General features: G+C 32.3%; 1 protein-coding gene across 1 annotated transcript in view; it reads right to left on the bottom strand.

Annotated features, from left to right (window-relative positions):
• Positions 1-587: 587 nt before the first annotated feature.
• Positions 588-18757, bottom strand: part of LOC134691322 (von Willebrand factor A domain-containing protein 5A-like) — a 39661-nt gene continuing 21491 nt past the window's right edge. Inside the window, exons 12-17 of the mRNA XM_063551775.1 lie at positions 17037-17220; positions 15558-15673; positions 12006-12599; positions 6094-6130; positions 5284-5411; positions 588-3492 (exon numbers count right to left, since the gene is read on the bottom strand). Of these exons, the coding sequence (XP_063407845.1) occupies positions 3313-3492; positions 5284-5411; positions 6094-6130; positions 12006-12599; positions 15558-15673; positions 17037-17220 (1239 nt within the window). The 3' untranslated portion in view covers positions 588-3312. The remainder of the gene's footprint in view (positions 3493-5283; positions 5412-6093; positions 6131-12005; positions 12600-15557; positions 15674-17036; positions 17221-18757) is intronic.

Raw genomic sequence — 18757 nt, 5'->3', positions numbered from 1 at the left:
AAATAAGGCCGTTAGTTTTCACGTTTGAATTGTTTTACATTGTCTTATCGGGCCCTTAATAGCTGACTATGCAGTATGGGCTTTGCTCATTGTTGAAGGCCATATGGTGACCTATAGTTGTTAATATCTGTGTCATTTTGGTCTTTTGCGGATAGTTGTCTCATTGACAATCATACCACATCTTCTTTTTTATATGTAGTACTGACCAATGTACTTCAGTTATCTCTATATTTATTGATCAGACCTTTTTCTATTTTCCATAATATATGAGTTGCTTCAGATAGAAATCGACCTTATGCAAATAAACATCAATACATTTGTTGACCGATTTTTTATTTATAAAATCTATATGGAAAGTCTGTTTAGAGTTGACTTGTTATATAAGAACCTTACAAAATAGACAAAAATTCTTCTTTTGTTTAGAATTTCAACGTCACAAAATCATATATGTACATGCATAAGGCTGATTTTGCACCTCATATCATATATGTAATATTCATTTTCTGTTTAAAAAATACTTTTTTATACATGAATATATAAATATATATGGTTATTTTATATGTTTTAACTGCAAACAACCTTTGACCTGAAACTTCAAACACAATATCTTTTTCAGGTTTATTTTGCTTATAAAATAACATTTATAATTATAACAAAACTAAACAATAAGACATGTAATGTACATTTTATGTTTAAACAAGAATGTGTCCATAGTACACGGATGCCCCACTCACACTATCATTTTACATGTTCACTGAACCGTGAAATTGGGGTCAATACTTTAATTTGGCATTAAAATTAGAAAGATCATATCATAGTTAACATGTATATTAAGTTTCAAGTTGATTGGACTTCAACTTCATCAAAAACTACCTTGACCAAAAACTTTAACCTGAGCTTCACACTATCTTTGTTCAGTGGACCATGAAATTGGGGTCAATACTTTAATTTGACATTAAAACTAGAAAGATCATATCATAGTTAACATGTATACTAAGTTTCAAGTTGATTGGACTTCAACTTCATCAAAAACTACCTCAACCAAAAACTTTAACCTGAAGCGGGACGAACGAACGGACGAACGAACGAACGGAGGCACAGACCAGACAACATAATGCCCCTCTACTATCGTAGGTGGGGCATAAAAAACAGGGTGCAAACAACCTTTGACTTAAGGATGTACTTAGGTGATCTAAGGTAAAATTAAATAAATCAGGAATTCAAAATTGATACTTTAAGATGGAAGAATGTTAGTTAAGGTTCAAAGTAAGCTTAAAATATTGATAGGTCATGGAGCTCCTTTTTGAGATATTTGATTTATAAAATATGGCGGGAAAAGACTGACTTGCATAGACTTTTATCTTATATTTGCATTGGTAATACCAGTATTTGGGTCTCATATCAACAAAAAAAAATCAAGAATCTGCTTACATTTTGTTAAATGACCTTTTAAAAGGGACCTCATGATTTCATGTTTTTAAGCCCAGGATTTCTGGATCAGGACCACTACGAACCCCCTCCCCCCCTTTTATGAGCTATCAAATCTTATGTCAAAAGATAAATAGGTTTTATGGGGTAAAATATTTTACCTTGTATCGTAAGGAAAGAAACTGAAGAGTCCATATATTTAACACTTATTTCGAAACCTCACAAGTACATCCTTTGAACATAACAACATAACAATATACTAAATAGTTATAACAAAACTTATAATTAGATAGACATATATTGTACATGCACTAATTAAAATTAATTAAATAATAAAAAAAATATAATATAAACTCTTAACTTAACAATAAAAATTATCAAATTAATGTACATAACAGAACCATGGTTACTTCCCTTGATTAATTAGGTTATACACCATATCTTATAAATTAAAAATCCAACTACAACAATTAATTGTTTAAATAATTATTATTGAAAACAAATATAGATGTGCCTTATCATATGGAACATGTGTTATATAAGTATTAGGTTAAATTAAAAATAACAGTCGTATAAAAAAGAAAAACAGATTATTATAAAGTATGAGGCAAATGTTATCACCCACTGTACATGTGTAAGTAAGAAGTAAAATTGAACATACATGCTTCAAAATAGTCTTTTAAGATGGTCTGAATGGAATTTCCAGCATTGATTATAATGAGCCTCTACAGCATAAAATGAGCAAAAAAAAAGAAAGAAAGAAGAGGGAAATAGGCGAAAGTAAATAAAGGAAAGAGAATAATGGCGTTCCAATCTAAAAAGAATAGAGCAGAGTGAGAAAAAAAATATAAAGCATATATACTTTTGAGAGATAATTGCAGATTGATATGCTATAAACGTCAATTTTCCTTAAAATAAATCGACAAAAAAATCATACATTCAATTGAATACAACCAATGAAAACGAAGCTCCATATAATATATTATATATTAATTCTATAACTATGTACACTGATTCAGGAAACAAATTTATTTACATTTTTTGGCAATTTTTTTAAAACTATTTATCAATTTAGATGCACTACATGTATACGTTGCAGATAATTTAAATATAAATTTTCGATCAAAAAGTTGAAATGAAGGAATCCAAAAGAAGTGAATTTCGTGTGCAAGGCAAGTCAGTGTATAACAATGTCTAAAAGTTTGATTTTACTTAAAATGTTTTTATGTCAATTTTCAGAGAAAATGTTCTATTTACCTTGAATATATGAATAAGAAGGATTATCAAACTGTCAATATAAAATTAAACAATGTTCTTTGATTACCACAATATAACAAATTTTTATTTGAACATTATTCTAAGACAATCCCTTTTTTTTTTTAATTTTCATATATTTTTACTTTTATGAATCCTCTTTCTTAAATTAGTTCCCCTTGATATCAGAAAAAGAGGTAAAATATCAAATTTCTAAATTAGTGTCATGACACTGTTTTTGTTTCACTGTTTCTGGACGAAATCTGTTATCTAGGATTTTTGTTTGACATTCCCTCTAATCCCCGATTTCAATCTACTTTTTTGAAGATAAAATTTACACAACGGGATATCTTTCTCAAAACTTTCAACGTTTACAATATATCTAATATGTGGATCTTACATTTCAAAACTGACCAGAGACATTGAAGGTTTGGCCTGCCATCTAGTGACTTGACATCTCATTCAAAAAGACCTTAACTTTTATAAATGTTTAAAACTGAGAATCAGATCAATTTACAACTACCTAATATATATTTTGCTTAGCCAAGTGCTGTAGAAAACTTTAAACCTGCCATTACACCCTATTGTAGCCCCTCCTATCAATATGGATATTTAGGCTTTAGTAAATATTTATAATTGTTTCATCTCTTCCAATGCTAATGTTTTCAGGGTAGCCAATGGCTCTGCTCCTATTTCAGAGATTAACCAATCAGCAGCTTTGTTATATAACAACTCCCATTCATCTTTCCTGTTGCTTTGTTTATATTCCAACCATGCTAAGACGAGGCATGTCATCCAGCAAATTCCATCCTGAAATGAAATAGACATAGAAAATTAATAGACTTTTTTTCAATATTATACCTGCTCAAAGGATTGATGATATAGAATGATTCACATTAATTGTTATAAGGAGAAAAAATACAATTAGAATTAAAACCATTTAGGTGTCCTTATTTCCAGTTTGAGGACAAGGAAACTATAACTAAATGTTAGGTTGAAGTACTTAAATTTGAATTTTAGACATAAAACTGATATGTTTTAGAAGATAAACTTTTATCAACTGATATCGATGCAAAAAGGTATGTGTCAACAAACTTATAACTTGTACAAAAACCCTGTACAAATAATAATTTGAACAAAATTAAATCTTATGCACAACAATAAAAATTATAATATCATATGGCTTTTCAATATCACACTTGTCATCAACCTTATATACCACTTTCACTAATTCTTCGTCAATTTATCCCTTTCTGTACCCATTGTATAAAAAAAATTAATCAATGTGTGGTTTGTTTGATCTCAGTACTTCATTGGTTAAAATCCGATTGTGACGTCGAATTTTCTTGCTTTCCTCTGAATTTCCTATTGTGGCGGCATGAAAAAAGGTGACCATGCCTGATGAAGTCACACAGAAAGAACACATCTTTTTGCAAATCATTTGAAAAGAAGGAATAAGTTTGCCTGCATAATGTTAGAAAATCATTAGAGAAACAGATTCCACCACCAAATCTGGTGTAATACGATATTTATCCACTAAATATTGTATTACACTTGATGCAGTGGTAGAATATATATATAACAAAGACAGCTCTACTGGTTTAGGGTTGATGTAGTTTATAAGGATATTGATTGGCTGATACAGATTTATTGTCATTGATTGCATTAAATATGAAATTTTATTTCTTTTGTCAGATTCATTTTTTTTTCTTGCTTTCACAGTGAAATGGCAATGTTATAAAGTTCAAGGAGAATGATTTACTCCTTACGTCGTATTTACTACTTAGTGTATAGAGAATTCTATAAGAATAAAATTTTACAAGAATTGTCCATAGTACACATATGCTCAGTTCAGTGGACTGTGACCTTGAGATCAGAACTTGAATTTGGCATTATATTACAAAAAACATATCATAGGTAAAATGTGTACTAAGTTTCAAGTTGATTGGACTTCAACTTCATCTAAAACTACCTTGACCAAAAACTTTAAACAATAACTTAAACATGACTCAGGACAGATGGACAGGCTAACAAATGTATCAGACAGACTAACAAATTAACGAAAGCACAAACCAAAAGTCATAATACCCCTATTTAAAGAGGGGCTAATAAATGGTCAATTGAAATGGAATTCACATGTACATTGTTTTGTATACCTGCTAAAAGTTTGCACATCAGTTAACTAACAAGAGAAGCTCAGTAATGGTATGAACTTAAGGTGGTACCTAACACTACAGGGAGATAACTCTGTAAATTCAACGTTTAAATAACGTTGTGTTGTAGAGGGAACATTAAGCTTCTCAATGATCAAAATTGTTTTTTTTGTCAAACTGCTATTTAATTAATGTAATTTTTCTGACAAAACGGTTGGTTCAAAATTTTTGAAATTTTTATATTTTTGTTAAAGGGTCAAAGTAAATACTTAGTCAAAATTTTATGAAAATTAAACAAGCCAAATTAATTTTAGTGAAAGTGTTGGGTATCACCTTAAGACTTTTTCATCTTTAAATTTCTATTGATGAATTCTCAAAAAGTCCCCTATTTAGATTTTTTGGGGTAAATGTTGGTGAGACTGGTGTTTTGAGGATGTAAACAACTTACAATTCCTTCGGGTGGTTGAGTTAACGCCTGAGGAATCTTAATTAGTTCTATAAGCTGGTCTGATGACGTCCATGAACCCTCAAAGTCTTGAAGACTTATAACAGCAATCATTTCATCTTGAAACATGGCTGAAATAACAACAGGAACAATGTACTGATTGACTCTAAATAAGTGTTTAAACATTAAAACATTAATATGGGAGCTACCATTTGATTCTTTTGGCAGGGTAAACGAGGGGAGCTAGGACTAAAAATTGTGGGTGCATTTGTTTTTATTTGTAATCTCTGTTCTGCTTATACTTTATAAGTAATCTCGTTCCTGCACATTTATGTTTTTCACTCTATTAGATCCTACTTTCTTTTATTAGTTCATTCTGACTTTTATTTTTACAAAAGTTGTACTCTTGCCTAATTTTTTTGCCGATTAGCTCATTCTGCTTTTTTGTTTATTCAGTTTTTTTGTATTAATTTAACTCAAAACTTCTTATTTTGCCTTTTTTAAATTTCTGACCTGAATGTCTGAGTATGAATGTCATTGATTAATTCCTGGAAATGTTCATAAATATTGTGTAAATTTAAGAATGTTATCATCAATGCTCTATACATTTTTGTATTTTGTGCATCTCAAAGGTAGTGATTTAGATACCTTGTCAGAACCTAAGGCTTTTGATTTCATTTTATGCATCTTTATCTAAAAAAAGTAGAAAATAAAAATAATCATTCAAGTAACTAAAATTAAAACACATTAAAAAAAAAATTAAAAAGCAAAAATTTATTTAGAAAATTAGAAAATCTTTTTAAAATATTTTACCTGACATTTTGGACTGATTCTGTACTCCGAATCCACCCTAAAAATAAATAATAAAACCAATTGCTATTCGAGTAAGGCGCTTCAAATGCTTAAATATTAATTCAGAAATAATGTTACATACATAAACATGATAACACAGATAACAACCATTTTTATACAAATGAGGCTCCTTTATTTTTGTAGTCTTCAGTTTTTTAGCTTATTTTTCTCTTTTATACTTTTGCCTATTATTTTCTATTATTTGTTCTTTTGTCTTATTATCCTCTATAATTATCTTTATTCTTTTGCCATATTTTCAGCCCATTGTTTTCTATTCTTTATTCTTTTGCCATATATTCTGCCCATTATTTTCTATTCTTTATTCTTTTGCCATATATTCTGCCCATTATTTTCTATTCTTTTAACTCCATCAAGACCTCACAATTGGACAGCACGTCAGTCTAACCAACCACTAACACATTTTTTTTGTTTTAAGTCTTCTTTTGCCATGTTTGAAATGCATTTTTAGTGATTTCTGAAAAAACTGTTGGGACCAAAAACCCAATCAAAGCGCGAAAGCGCTGTAAAGGCAGTTAATTACAGGTTGTGGGTATTTCTAGTCCAGTTATACCATTATCTTCCATAGAACAGAGGTGGTTTGTAGAATTTAAGATTCAGAGTTCTTTTGTACCTAGTTCACCTATATCTATAGTCTATGTTTACAGTATATTTTCTGTGCCTCCCATGAAATGCATTTTTAGCCATGGTCTTGTCAGTTTGCTTTAAATTTATGAGTTTGACTGTCCCTTTGGTGTCTTTCGTCCCTCTTCTTTAGACATATAAGAACTTTTCCTTTTCAATATAAATAGACTATTTTTAATTATTGATTGTATACACATATTCTATGACTCCCATAAAAAATAGTTCACAAAGATTGACTAGTCTCTGTACTGTGTTTATAGCAAGAACACCAAGTAACATAATGGTAAATGTACATAGTAACATGTCAACTTTTTTGATGACCATACCTGGCAACTGTCAGTATTTGCAGAGTATTTCCCACATCGAGCTCAAGGCTCCCAAATGGAAATTTTGTAAGAGCAATTTTGTCTACTATTTTAAAGAAAACAATTAATTCAACAATGGCTATGAGCTTGTTAATGCACAAAGAAGCCAAAAACCACATTAGAATATATTTGAAGGGAATCCATGACAAATCGTCCCACTTTAAAAACAAGAGTGCACACACTGAAATGTCTCGCCTTCTTTACTAATCATTGATATTATGTTGATAATCCTAATAATAAAGCTTTATTACAACTGTCACATAATCTTAACATAAACCAAGAAAACTAAACATTGACAATTGAACCATGAAAATGAGGTCAAGGTCAGATAAACCATGCCAGGTAGGCATGTATAGCTAACAATTCTTCCATACAACAAATAAAATTGACTTATTGCTTATAGTTTAAGAAAAACAGACCAAAACACAAAAGCTTAACACTGAGCAATGAATTGTAAAAAATGAGATCAAGGTCAAATAAAACCTGCGCAACTGACATGTAGATCATGAAATATTTCCATACACCAAATATAGTTGACCTATTGCATATAGTATTAGAAAAAAAGGCCAAAACTCAAAACTTAACTTTGACCACTGAACCATGAAAATGAGGTCAAGGTCATATGACACCTGCCAGGTAGACCTGTACACCTTACAACCATTCTATACACAAAATATAGAAGACCTATTGCAAACAGTATAAGAAAAACAGACCAAAACACAAAACTTAACTATAACCACTAAACCATGAAAATGAGGTCAAGGTCAGATGACACCTGCCAGTTGGACATGTACACCTTACAATGCTTCCATTCACCGAATTTACTAGACCTATTGCTTATAGTATCTCAGATATGGACTTGACCACCAAAACTTAACCTTGTTCGCTGATCCATGAAATGAGGTTGAGGTCAAGTGAAAACTGTCTGACGGGCAAGAGGACCTTGCAAGGTACGCACATACCAAATATAGTTATCCTATAACTTATAATAAGAGAGAATTTAACATTACAAAAATTTTAACTTTTTTTCCAAGTAGTCACTGAACCATGATAATGAGGTCAAGGACATTGGACATGTGACTGACGGAAACTTCGTAACATGAGGCAACCATATACAAAGTATGAAGCATCCAGGTCTCCCACCTTCTAAAATATAAAGCTTTTAAGAACTGAGCTAACATCGCTGCCGCCCCCGGATCACTATCCCTATGTCGAGCTTTCTGCGACAAAAGTTGCAGGCTCGACAAAAAAACTGCCCCAACCTGGATTACCAAATCGCCCCCACTTGTGAACCGTGTTAAATCCCGTTAATATTACTCCTGCCAACTGGTCCCACCTAATGGAAATCGGTGATATCTAGATAAATATATTATTAACCAGGATGAATTTAGTAATGCCAACTCACCCCACTTATGGAAAAAGATGTTATCCCATCGAATATAAGTTCAATTCCATATATTGCATTATGATACATTTAACAGGTTTCTTTTCAATTGTTATGCAAATAACTAAGCTTCAAAACTTAGTTATTCTTCAACAATCAGGGTTTTTTTAGAATTATAATTTCAGTATATCAATAATAGTAAGTAAATTAATTTTCGGTTTGTTTGTATTCTGTGTACATTAGTTTTCATTAAAGTGGTGCAAGTTTTTATTTTTAATTATATATATATTATTAATCTAAATATTACCGTTTTTTTATAAGTAGGGCGAGTTGGCAGGAGTAATATTAAACATGATTTAACCAATTTCACATGTGGGGCGATAAATCAGTTTGTGGCGTTTTTTTAAAAAGTGGGGCTATTAGCCAGTGGGGCGACTTGTCCTGCTTCATTTGAAGGCCCCCTTGAAGGTTTTGTATGACTATATGAACCATCTTTCATGTAAAACCCCCATGTGCATTTTGGCAGATATGTTTCTAACTCCAGGCAAAATCTACTGGTATGAATGAAAAAGAAGTTTTCAATTAAGGCTCTGTGGCCATAACAGCTGTCTCATTAGCATTTTAACCACTTCCAATATTTGCAATTAAAACAATAGAAGAAAATTATTCAACGCAAAAACAAAACTTACTTGTAAATATGAAATTCTCTTTACGGTATGAGTTTTTCTCATTGTTTGAGATTGTACAGTAGTACATGTACCTGTAACTGCTTATACCAATTTCTTATTCACTTTTGCTTGATTAACTCACTAAATATCATATGCATTGTACCACATCTCCTTATTTTTATAAGCATTCCAATAACATGAACAATTGTAATTCAATTCTATATACCAAAGCAAAATGAACTGCACCACTTTCATTCACTAGTATGCATCTTTTGGCAAAATACAAGTTCTTAAATGACACAATATATATTTATTGATAAAAAAAAAAAAAAATTTAGTATACAACTCTATAAACAGGTATAAAAAAACACGGCTGTGTCATAACTTGTGAAATCTGTGCTGAAAACACAGACATTGATGGTATTTGAGTAATTCCATATGTGAAGCTCAACATAAGCTCGTCAGTTGGTGATGGACAGTTATAGTTCCTTTCTGCAGGCTAGGATGAATGACTTTTCAGGAAAACCAATTTCACAAATCAAAACTTTCCTCTAGATTTCTCCTACAATATTCATCCAGTTTAGTTCTTTTGTTTTAATTGGACACCGTCCTGATTTTTAATTTTGCAAACCATTCAGTCTCTTGCTTGCAAATGGTGCACGAAATTAGGATGGGTATGGCAGTAGACAAGTCTCTTTAAAGTGGGTTTGTGCCCTGAAAAAAAGTTTTATAACTTAATTTTTTTGAAACTTGTGCAACACACATACCTAAATAACTATAACATAGAAGAGAGCAGCATTCGTGTCAATGTTTTGTTCCTGTTTACATTGTCATTGATATTTTTTTCAGAAAGCCTGAGGCATAGCTCATGAATTCCTGTCATTACATCCTAAATTAACATAATTACTGCTAGAATAATTATCAGTATGATATACGTACACTATCACTGTACAGCCCAAGTCTTCAGTATATATAATTGTTGCATTCATTCACTCCTGTGTTCAGTCGTTCAAAAATATTTAAACATCAACAAATGAACTTTAATGAGGACAAGAAAACACTAGAAAAGATACGTACATACAACCTGTGTTTAAGTGTATTTGAGAGAAATATATCGGGTTAAACGATTTATAAAGGAGAAATATATCTGGTTAAACGATGTATAAAGGAGGAAAAATTGTAGATATTGCATTACGATGCTTTCTACCTAATAGCACGTGGATATGTTTACATATTTAGACTTGACCCAGTATGACCCGTACCTTGTGGGTCACCGCCGTCGACTAGACTACAGTCGTGTATAAGACAATAAAAAGCTTAAGCCTGTACTATTTGTGTGAAGTAAATGTGTTTGTTCTGTACATTTAAATTGTTTTACCTGATAGCAAGCACGTATATCTATCCGTTTCCTTCTCAATTCACTTTGTCAAATTCTTCGAGCTTCTTCAAAACATACGTATTACTGCGCCCGGTAGTGAGAAAAATATGAGAAATCCTCGTAAAATAATGCTATTTTCAATTTTGTGGAATCCATTTGGTTATATTTATTATACAAAGATAAAAAAAGTTACGATTAATTATGAATTTGCATATCATTATACGGAACGTTTATGGACTATTTTTTCCATAGCTGTAAAACGGTCATTTTGGCGGGAAATCATGTACACATACACACGTAGATTGGCTGGTACCCGATCGTAATGTTACACATCACATACACAAAAAGCTAATACCCGGAACGTAGTACCGGAAACCAGGATAATACGTAGACAACATACATAACTAATACCGAAATTGAAAACGCTTTACAGTTTCTCGTTCATAAACCGAATTCCGCTTTGAATTATAGAAGATGCAATATTAATCATGTTCAGTCGACTTTTCATTGTTATATCAACATCTGAACTAATTAAAGAATCTTTAGATGTCAGATAACACTCGAAATTGACCCGACCTCTTTCCGCACGGAATACACATAATGATAGTTTGTAGTCAGGTTGACTGCTTATAATGCAAAATACACACTCATAACAAGTTCTATAAAACAAACAAAACACACTGATCGTTTCTTTAGTCCCCAATGTAAATGAAAGAAATAAAAACCATATCATACCATAAAAAGAAGAGGAGAAATTCGAACATTTCCGGATCTATTTCTGGCCAAAAGACCCCCTGCAAAGATTGCGTATGAAAAGATGAACCTCATGACTTAAAAGTCAGGCCTTAAAGCACTGCCTTTAAAAATCAATCCCAACCTTCTTTTAGTGGTTATAAACCTTATGATAAATTTTATTGATTTCATTAAATCATACTAAATTTATTATCTGGAAACCATCAGTCTTCGAACAACGCTGCTGACAACAACACTGACAACGACAACGTGATACCAATATACAACCAAATTTTTTTTAATTTTTGCGGTCGTATAAAAATTATGGAAAACTGATTTTCTGGACAGACAGATAGACAGAGGTCAAACCTTAAGTCCCCTTCCACTTCATTGTTAGGGTACTGAAAAGTATTTATCTCTCATCATAAATGTGTTTTATGCACCATTTATGGACCTTATGTTTGTCTGTTGGTTTGGTCATCTGTCCCATTTCAGGTTAAAGATTTTGATTGAGGTAGTTTTTGATGCAATTGAAGTCAAATCAACTTGAAACTTAGTAAACATATTCCTTATGATATGATCTTTCTAATTTTAATGCCAAATTAGAGCCTTTACCCCATTTTCATGGTCCCCTGAACATAGAAATAATAGTGCTGATGGGGCATCCGTGTACTATGGACGCATTCTTGTTTATCTTGACTTACTGAAGAACTACTTCCAAACAATCCACTTGATGGTGCAATTCCTCCAAACCCTGCAGATGCCTGTTTACAACCAAACAAAGAACTGCCTTGGGTACTCCCAGCCATCATGTTTATGTTCTGATGCTGTGCTCCAAAACTGAATCCTTTGTGTTGGCTGTTTCCAAATAAATTGTTATTTGCGGAACCTCCAAAAGTTGGTACAGCACTTTTAGAAGATGGTGCTGATTTAGAAGTGTAGTTCCCTTGTACTCCAAAACTGGATCCTTGGGGTTGACTGTTTCCAAAAAAATTGTTATTTGCTGAACCTCCAAACATTGGTATGGCACTTCCAGGAGGGGGTGCTGATTGAGCACTTCCAAATAAACCTCCTCCACCAAATCCAGGAGGTGCACCTCCATAAATTAATTGATTACTTCCAGTTGAACCTACTCCAGCAGTTCCAAATAGACCTCCCGTAGAAGCTGGTGCTGCTCCAAAAGTAGGCTGAGAACTTCCAAATAGTGCTCTTTGTTGAGAGTTGAAATTACCAGATCCAAAACAAGCTGTTCCTGGCCATGGACTTGCTCCAAAAGAAAAACCTTGAACTGGTGGTTCCTAATTTAAAAAAAAAATTATAAGAAGCAATAAACATTTAAGCAGTACTTATAGTTCGTTGTTATGTTGTACTTTTATACCACTATCCCAGGTTAGGAGGAGGGTTAGGATCCCGCTAACATGTTTAACCCCACCACATTATTCATGTATGTGCCTGTCCCAAGTCAGGAACTTGAATTCAGTGGTTGTTGTTTGTTGGGGACAGATGTGTTACATATTTGTTTTTTGCTCATTTTTATTACATAAATTATGCTGTTAGTTTTCTGGTTTGAATTGTTTTACATTGTCATTTCAAGGTCTTTTATAGCTGACTATGCAGTATGGGCTTTGCTCATTGTTGAAATTAACCTTTAGATGTTAAGTTTCTGTGTCATTTGGTTGAGGCAAACTAAAAATAAGAGTACTGAAATGAAACAAGAGTGCACACACTGAAATGTCTTGCCTTCTTTACTAATCATTGATATTATGTTGATAGTCCTAAGTATAAAGCTTTATTACAACTGTCACATAAACTTAACATTAATCAAAATAGCTAAATAAAGACCAATGAACCATGACAATGAGGTCAAGGTCAGATGAACCATGCCAGGCAGACATGTACAGCTAACAATGCTTCCATACAACAAATATAGCTGACCTATTACTTATAGTTTAAGAAAAATAGACCAAAACACAAAACTTAACACTGTGCAATGAACCGTGAAATTAAGGTCATGGTCAAATAAGACCTGCGGGACTGACATATGGATCATAATATATTTCCATACACCAAATACAGTTGACCTTTGGCATATAATATAAGATAAAAAGACCAAGACTTAAAAAATTAACTTTGACTACTGAACCATGAAAATGAGGTCAAGGTCAGATGACATCTGCCCGCAAGACATGTACACCTTACAGTCCTTCCATACACTAAATATACTAGCCCTATTGCTTATAGTATCTGAGGTATGGACTTGACCACCAAAACTTAACCTTGTTCACTGATCCATGAAATGAGGTCGAGGTCAAGTGAAAACTGTCTGACAGGCATGAGGACCTTGCAAGGTACGCACATACCAAATATAGTTATCCTATTACCTATAATAAGAGAGAATTCAACATAACAAAAATTCTGAACTTTTTATTCAAGTGGTCACTGAACCATGAAAATAAGGTCAAGGACATTTGACATGTGACTGACGGGAACTTCGTAACATGAGGCATCTATAAACAAGGTATGAGGCATCCAGGTATTTCACCTTTTAAAATATAAACCTTTTAAGAAGTCAGCTAATGCCGCCACCGCCGTAGCCGCCGGATCACTATCCCTATGTGGAGCTTTCTGCAACAAAAGTTGCAGGCTCGACAAAAAATCAGCATTTTTTTATGTTTATAAAGGGGCGTTAGTCAAGAAAGGTTATTGTAATTCCACTAAAATTCAAACTTGATCTGTGTTTTGAGGTAATTATCATTATAAGTGTAATAACATTTAATTGAAGCATACTAAAGGTAGAGAACTGGAACGTATAAACGTACGTATGTATGGACGTATGTACAGATAGACAAGGAAACTCTATGGTCGGGTTGTTGTCGTTTTGACATTCCCAATTTCCTTTCTCAATTGTTTTGATCAGCTTTAGATAAATATGTTTTAGTTATATTAGAGCTTTTCATTCTCATGTTGATGAAATGTCCCTAAACTGTTTAACCTCAAGTTTTGATGTATCTACTTTTGTGTCAATTAACCAATTTTCTAGGGCAACATAGTAAAACGTTATTATACAGGCGTACAAAAGCTCACAAAAAGCTCATACAAGCCCTTAACTATTAACTTTTCTATTTGATTGACATTAATGGGAGTGTAATGGTGTATTAACAATATTAGCTTCTCTAAAATGCTCGGAGCATCCTCCAAGCATGCCTGGAGGAAGCTCACTAGAATAAATATATGTTCCCTAAAATCAGCTAAACATTTTAATTATATTGTGTTGTTTATGGAGTATCAAGCTTTTCAATGATCAAAATTAGTGTTTGTCAAACTGCTATATAACCAGTGTAATTTTCTGATAAATTGGTTGGTTCAAATATTTAGAAATTTTTATATTTTTGTCAACGGGTCAAATTAAATATTTTTTCAAAACAAAATTTCATGATCCTTTATTTGTAACATAGGATTTTGGGAGCATTATTATGCCTTTGAGCAGTCTTATGTCAAAAACAAAATTTAAGCTGGTCTTTTTTAAATTAACAACTAGCATTATCTGCATCCTTATTGTGTATTGACTGAATTCTCGAAAGAAAGCATTCATTTTACCAGCTGATCAAAAATATCACTGTTAAGGCTGACAAAATATGATAGTTGGAGTTATTCTGGACGGTCTAGATATTCTTTAATTATTTTGCCCATTATTTATACTCATTACATCTAAACATCCATTATTTTCTATTCATTTGAATTTTTGTCTATAATTCTATATTGAGTGGGTCTCATTGGGGTCTAAGTGTGACGCGCAATCGCCGATTTTTTGTAAGCGTGACACGTGAAAGGCAAATTATTGTGTCCTGAAAACAGAAAATGAGGTCTAGCGGGACCTGGGAAATGACGAAAAAATGAGAATTGCTTACGTACATAGTGTAAGCGGGATACATTTCAATTTGTGGTTCAACCTTACCCAAAAAAACACAAAAATAAATGAAATCCACCTTACATACACTAATGTTGCTGTACATATATATATATATAGGGGGGGGGTCAGAGAGGTCCTGATTCCGAAATCTGGGGCTTAAAAAAATGAAATCCCAAGGTCCTGAATTTAAAAAAAAAAAAAATCCAGCCATTCCAAAATTCTAAAATAGGAATTCAGGATCCCAAAAGGGTAAATCCTGAAATTTTAAGTTTAAAAACACCTGATCCCAACCTCCTGAAATGGTCATGCCCCCCCCTCCCTCCTTCATATATGATCATTTACTTACTATTTGTACTGGCTGAATAACTGGTACTTTAGACTCTTTATCCACTCCCACAAATGATGTGTATTTACTAATAATGTTAGCTGCTACACTCACTAAAACTATGTCAGACTTCTTATCTGAAAGAACATAGAATTTGTCTATAATTTGAATATTAATCTGTTTCTGATTAAATATTTTCATCTACTTCATTCATGAAGAAGCTCCTGACACTTCAGCTGCATTTCCTTTAATTCTAGTCTTTTTTAGGTGTCAGACCACCAATTACTCCCTAAAAATTTAGAAAGTATGTGAAAGTTACTGTATTAAGGCCTACTTGGACAAAAAATAGTGCATTTGATGTCATTGTTCACTTAAACTAACAAACAAATTTGCAGAAATGAAACTTTTGGTGAAAGATATATATTTAGACCATTCTGAGCCAAAAGTCACTTGTCTATGACTTTCCATTATATTACCAATTCAGGATTAATGCGCTACATAGTACACTAATTTAAGATTTCCAGAAAACCGGGAGTTATTTTAGTAATACCTGTGTTTTCAAGATCAGAAATTTCTTGAATTGTAAGACTTTAAACATTGGTTTAAAATTGGCATGTAGAAAGGTGATACATATACAATTCAGGATATACCTGGTTTCCTTGAAGTTAAACTTGAGGTAAAATATTTAGAAAGCTGTGAAAATTGCAAAGTTAAATTAGTTGACCAGATAAGTATTTTTAATTGGTGATCTGACACCTTTAATACTTACTATTTATGCTTTGTTTTTTGTTACTGTGTGACATAATTATATTCATTTTTCATTCATTTTTTTTGTACATTACTTAGGCTGCTAGTTTTCTCATTTGAATTGTTTTACATTTGTGATTACAAGGCCTTTAATAGCGTACTTTGTGTTATGAACTTTGGTCATTGTCAAAGGTAGTACAGTCACAGACCCATCACTGTTGATTTCTGAGTCATTTGGTTTCATTCTGAGAGTTGTCTCATTGGTAATTATACCACATCTTCTTTTTTATATTTGTAAGCTCAAGGGGGTGCCCATCTGTAAATCCTGCCCAAGTCAAAGCATTGGATTCCAATTGTTGATGATTCTTCTGATTGGATTGATGAAATTTGAACTATTTAACCAATTGCCTCCTAATTTGTAGGTTGACTTAGTAAAAGCCACAAAATTAAGTTCCTTAATTTAAAAGCAATTCTTTTCAGCCTATAAAAATAGGGGTTCTTAAAAAAAAATCAACTTTATCTAAAATTAATACATGATGGAAAATATTTTAGCTGTTGTCTCCCTTTAGGTCTCAATTCTAATGCTTTATTCTAATGCAATTGTCCCTTTTAATGTCTCCCCTTGTCACATTGGTAAAACTGCATTAGCGACCATCAATTCACCAATTGACAGTGGCAACTCTTCAACTACAGTACTGTTATTCCTCAATTATACATGTACCTGTACTTTCACTTTTATATTATTTTTAATACCTATGCTATCATTTGCCATTTCTTCAATTTCGAGATCTTTAACAAAAGCCTTTGCTGCTAATCTGTGTATAGGTGCTGCTACTGTTGTTTCATTAACTTGACCTTGACCTTCAAATTCTAATATGTATTCAAATGGTAATTCTCCTAAATTCCCTGTCATTTTAACTGTCCCTCCAACTATTTCCTAGAAATTCAAATATACATGTACCTTTATATGATATCAATTTTAATGTCAAGATGTGTATACCTTTTCTTAATTAAATATTTGATAAATAATGATGCCCACACTTGCAAATAAGATATACTGTTATAAAGAAGATTAATTAGAGAAAGGTAAAAGTGACACCACATTAATCCAAATTGATCTGTACTTTGTGGTATAAAGCATTGTGTACAAGTTTCATAACATTTGGTTGTGCAAAAAAGTAAAATCACAAAAATACTGAACTCAGAGGAAAATCTAATGGGAAAGTCCATAATCACATGGCAAAATCAAATGACAAAACACATCAAAAAGAATGGACAAGAACTCTCATATTCCTGACTTGGTACCGGCATTTTCAAATATAGAAAATGGTGAATTAAACCTGGTTTTAAAGCGCTAAACCTCTCACTTTAATGACAGTATCATTTAATTAATTTAAGTAAGATAAGGAAACCAATTTGGGAACAAACTTACAGACTAATGGAGAAAGGTAAACCTTAATGCACTGAAAACCCACTTCTTTCAAAAAAAGTAATACAAACAAAAGAAAAAAATCAATGAACCACATGATGACCTGCTTTAGTATATATATAAATGTGGTGGGATTAAACCTGTTTCCTCTGCACTTTTCCATTTGACAACCTAGAATATATGTAAACAAATATGTCCACAGTACACAGATGCGCCATCCTCATTATCATTTTTTATGTTCAATGGACCGTGAAAATGTGGAAAAATCTCTAATTTGGCATTAAAATTTGAAAGATCATATCATAGGAAACATGTGTACTAAGTTTCAAGTAGTTTGGACTTTAACTTCATCAAAAACTACCTCGAACAAAATTTTTAACCTGAAGCGGGACAGACAGATGGAATAACGAATGGAAGAACGAATGGATGAATGACTAACAGACAAACAAACGGACGCACAGACCAGAAAACATATGATAATGCCAATAAATGGGGCATACAACTTTAGAATAAAAAAATACCTGCAAAATGACCATTAACTCAAACAAGGAAATAAAAGAGATATTCAAAAAGGAAAAGATTCTGCTCTTAACTGTTCCTATGGGTCCTTTGATCTTATAGCTATATCATGTATATATCATGTATATAGTGATATCTTGGTTTTTGCTTTATTTTGAATGATTCACAATGATATTAAGATGAAGAACATGGATTATTACACCAAAGTTGTTCTTCTTGATAACACAATAATTGCACACCTCTAGCTGTACAAGTGTTCCAAGCATGGAACCTTCTGCTGTTGTTTTTTATATGGTTGGGTTGTTGTCTCTTTGACACCTTCCCCATTTCCATTCTTAATTTTATTAATTTGTAAAAAGTTGTAAAAACCTTCAAATTTTTCCTTTTTTTTTATTTGAAAAGAAATTGTGAACATCAATCACAGATATTTGATTGTTTCTGTTAAATTAATTTTCAAATTTTATGGTTTTGGAAGGTTTTGTCTATTATTTAAGCCTTTGGGTTGATCCTCAAGATAGAGGTCTAC

Source organism: Mytilus trossulus, chromosome 11 (genome assembly GCF_036588685.1).
Source record: "Mytilus trossulus isolate FHL-02 chromosome 11, PNRI_Mtr1.1.1.hap1, whole genome shotgun sequence".
Lineage (NCBI taxonomy): Eukaryota > Metazoa > Mollusca > Bivalvia > Mytilida > Mytilidae > Mytilus > Mytilus trossulus.
Note: the sequence above shows the minus strand (reverse complement) of the source record. Positions and strands in the feature narration are given on the sequence as shown.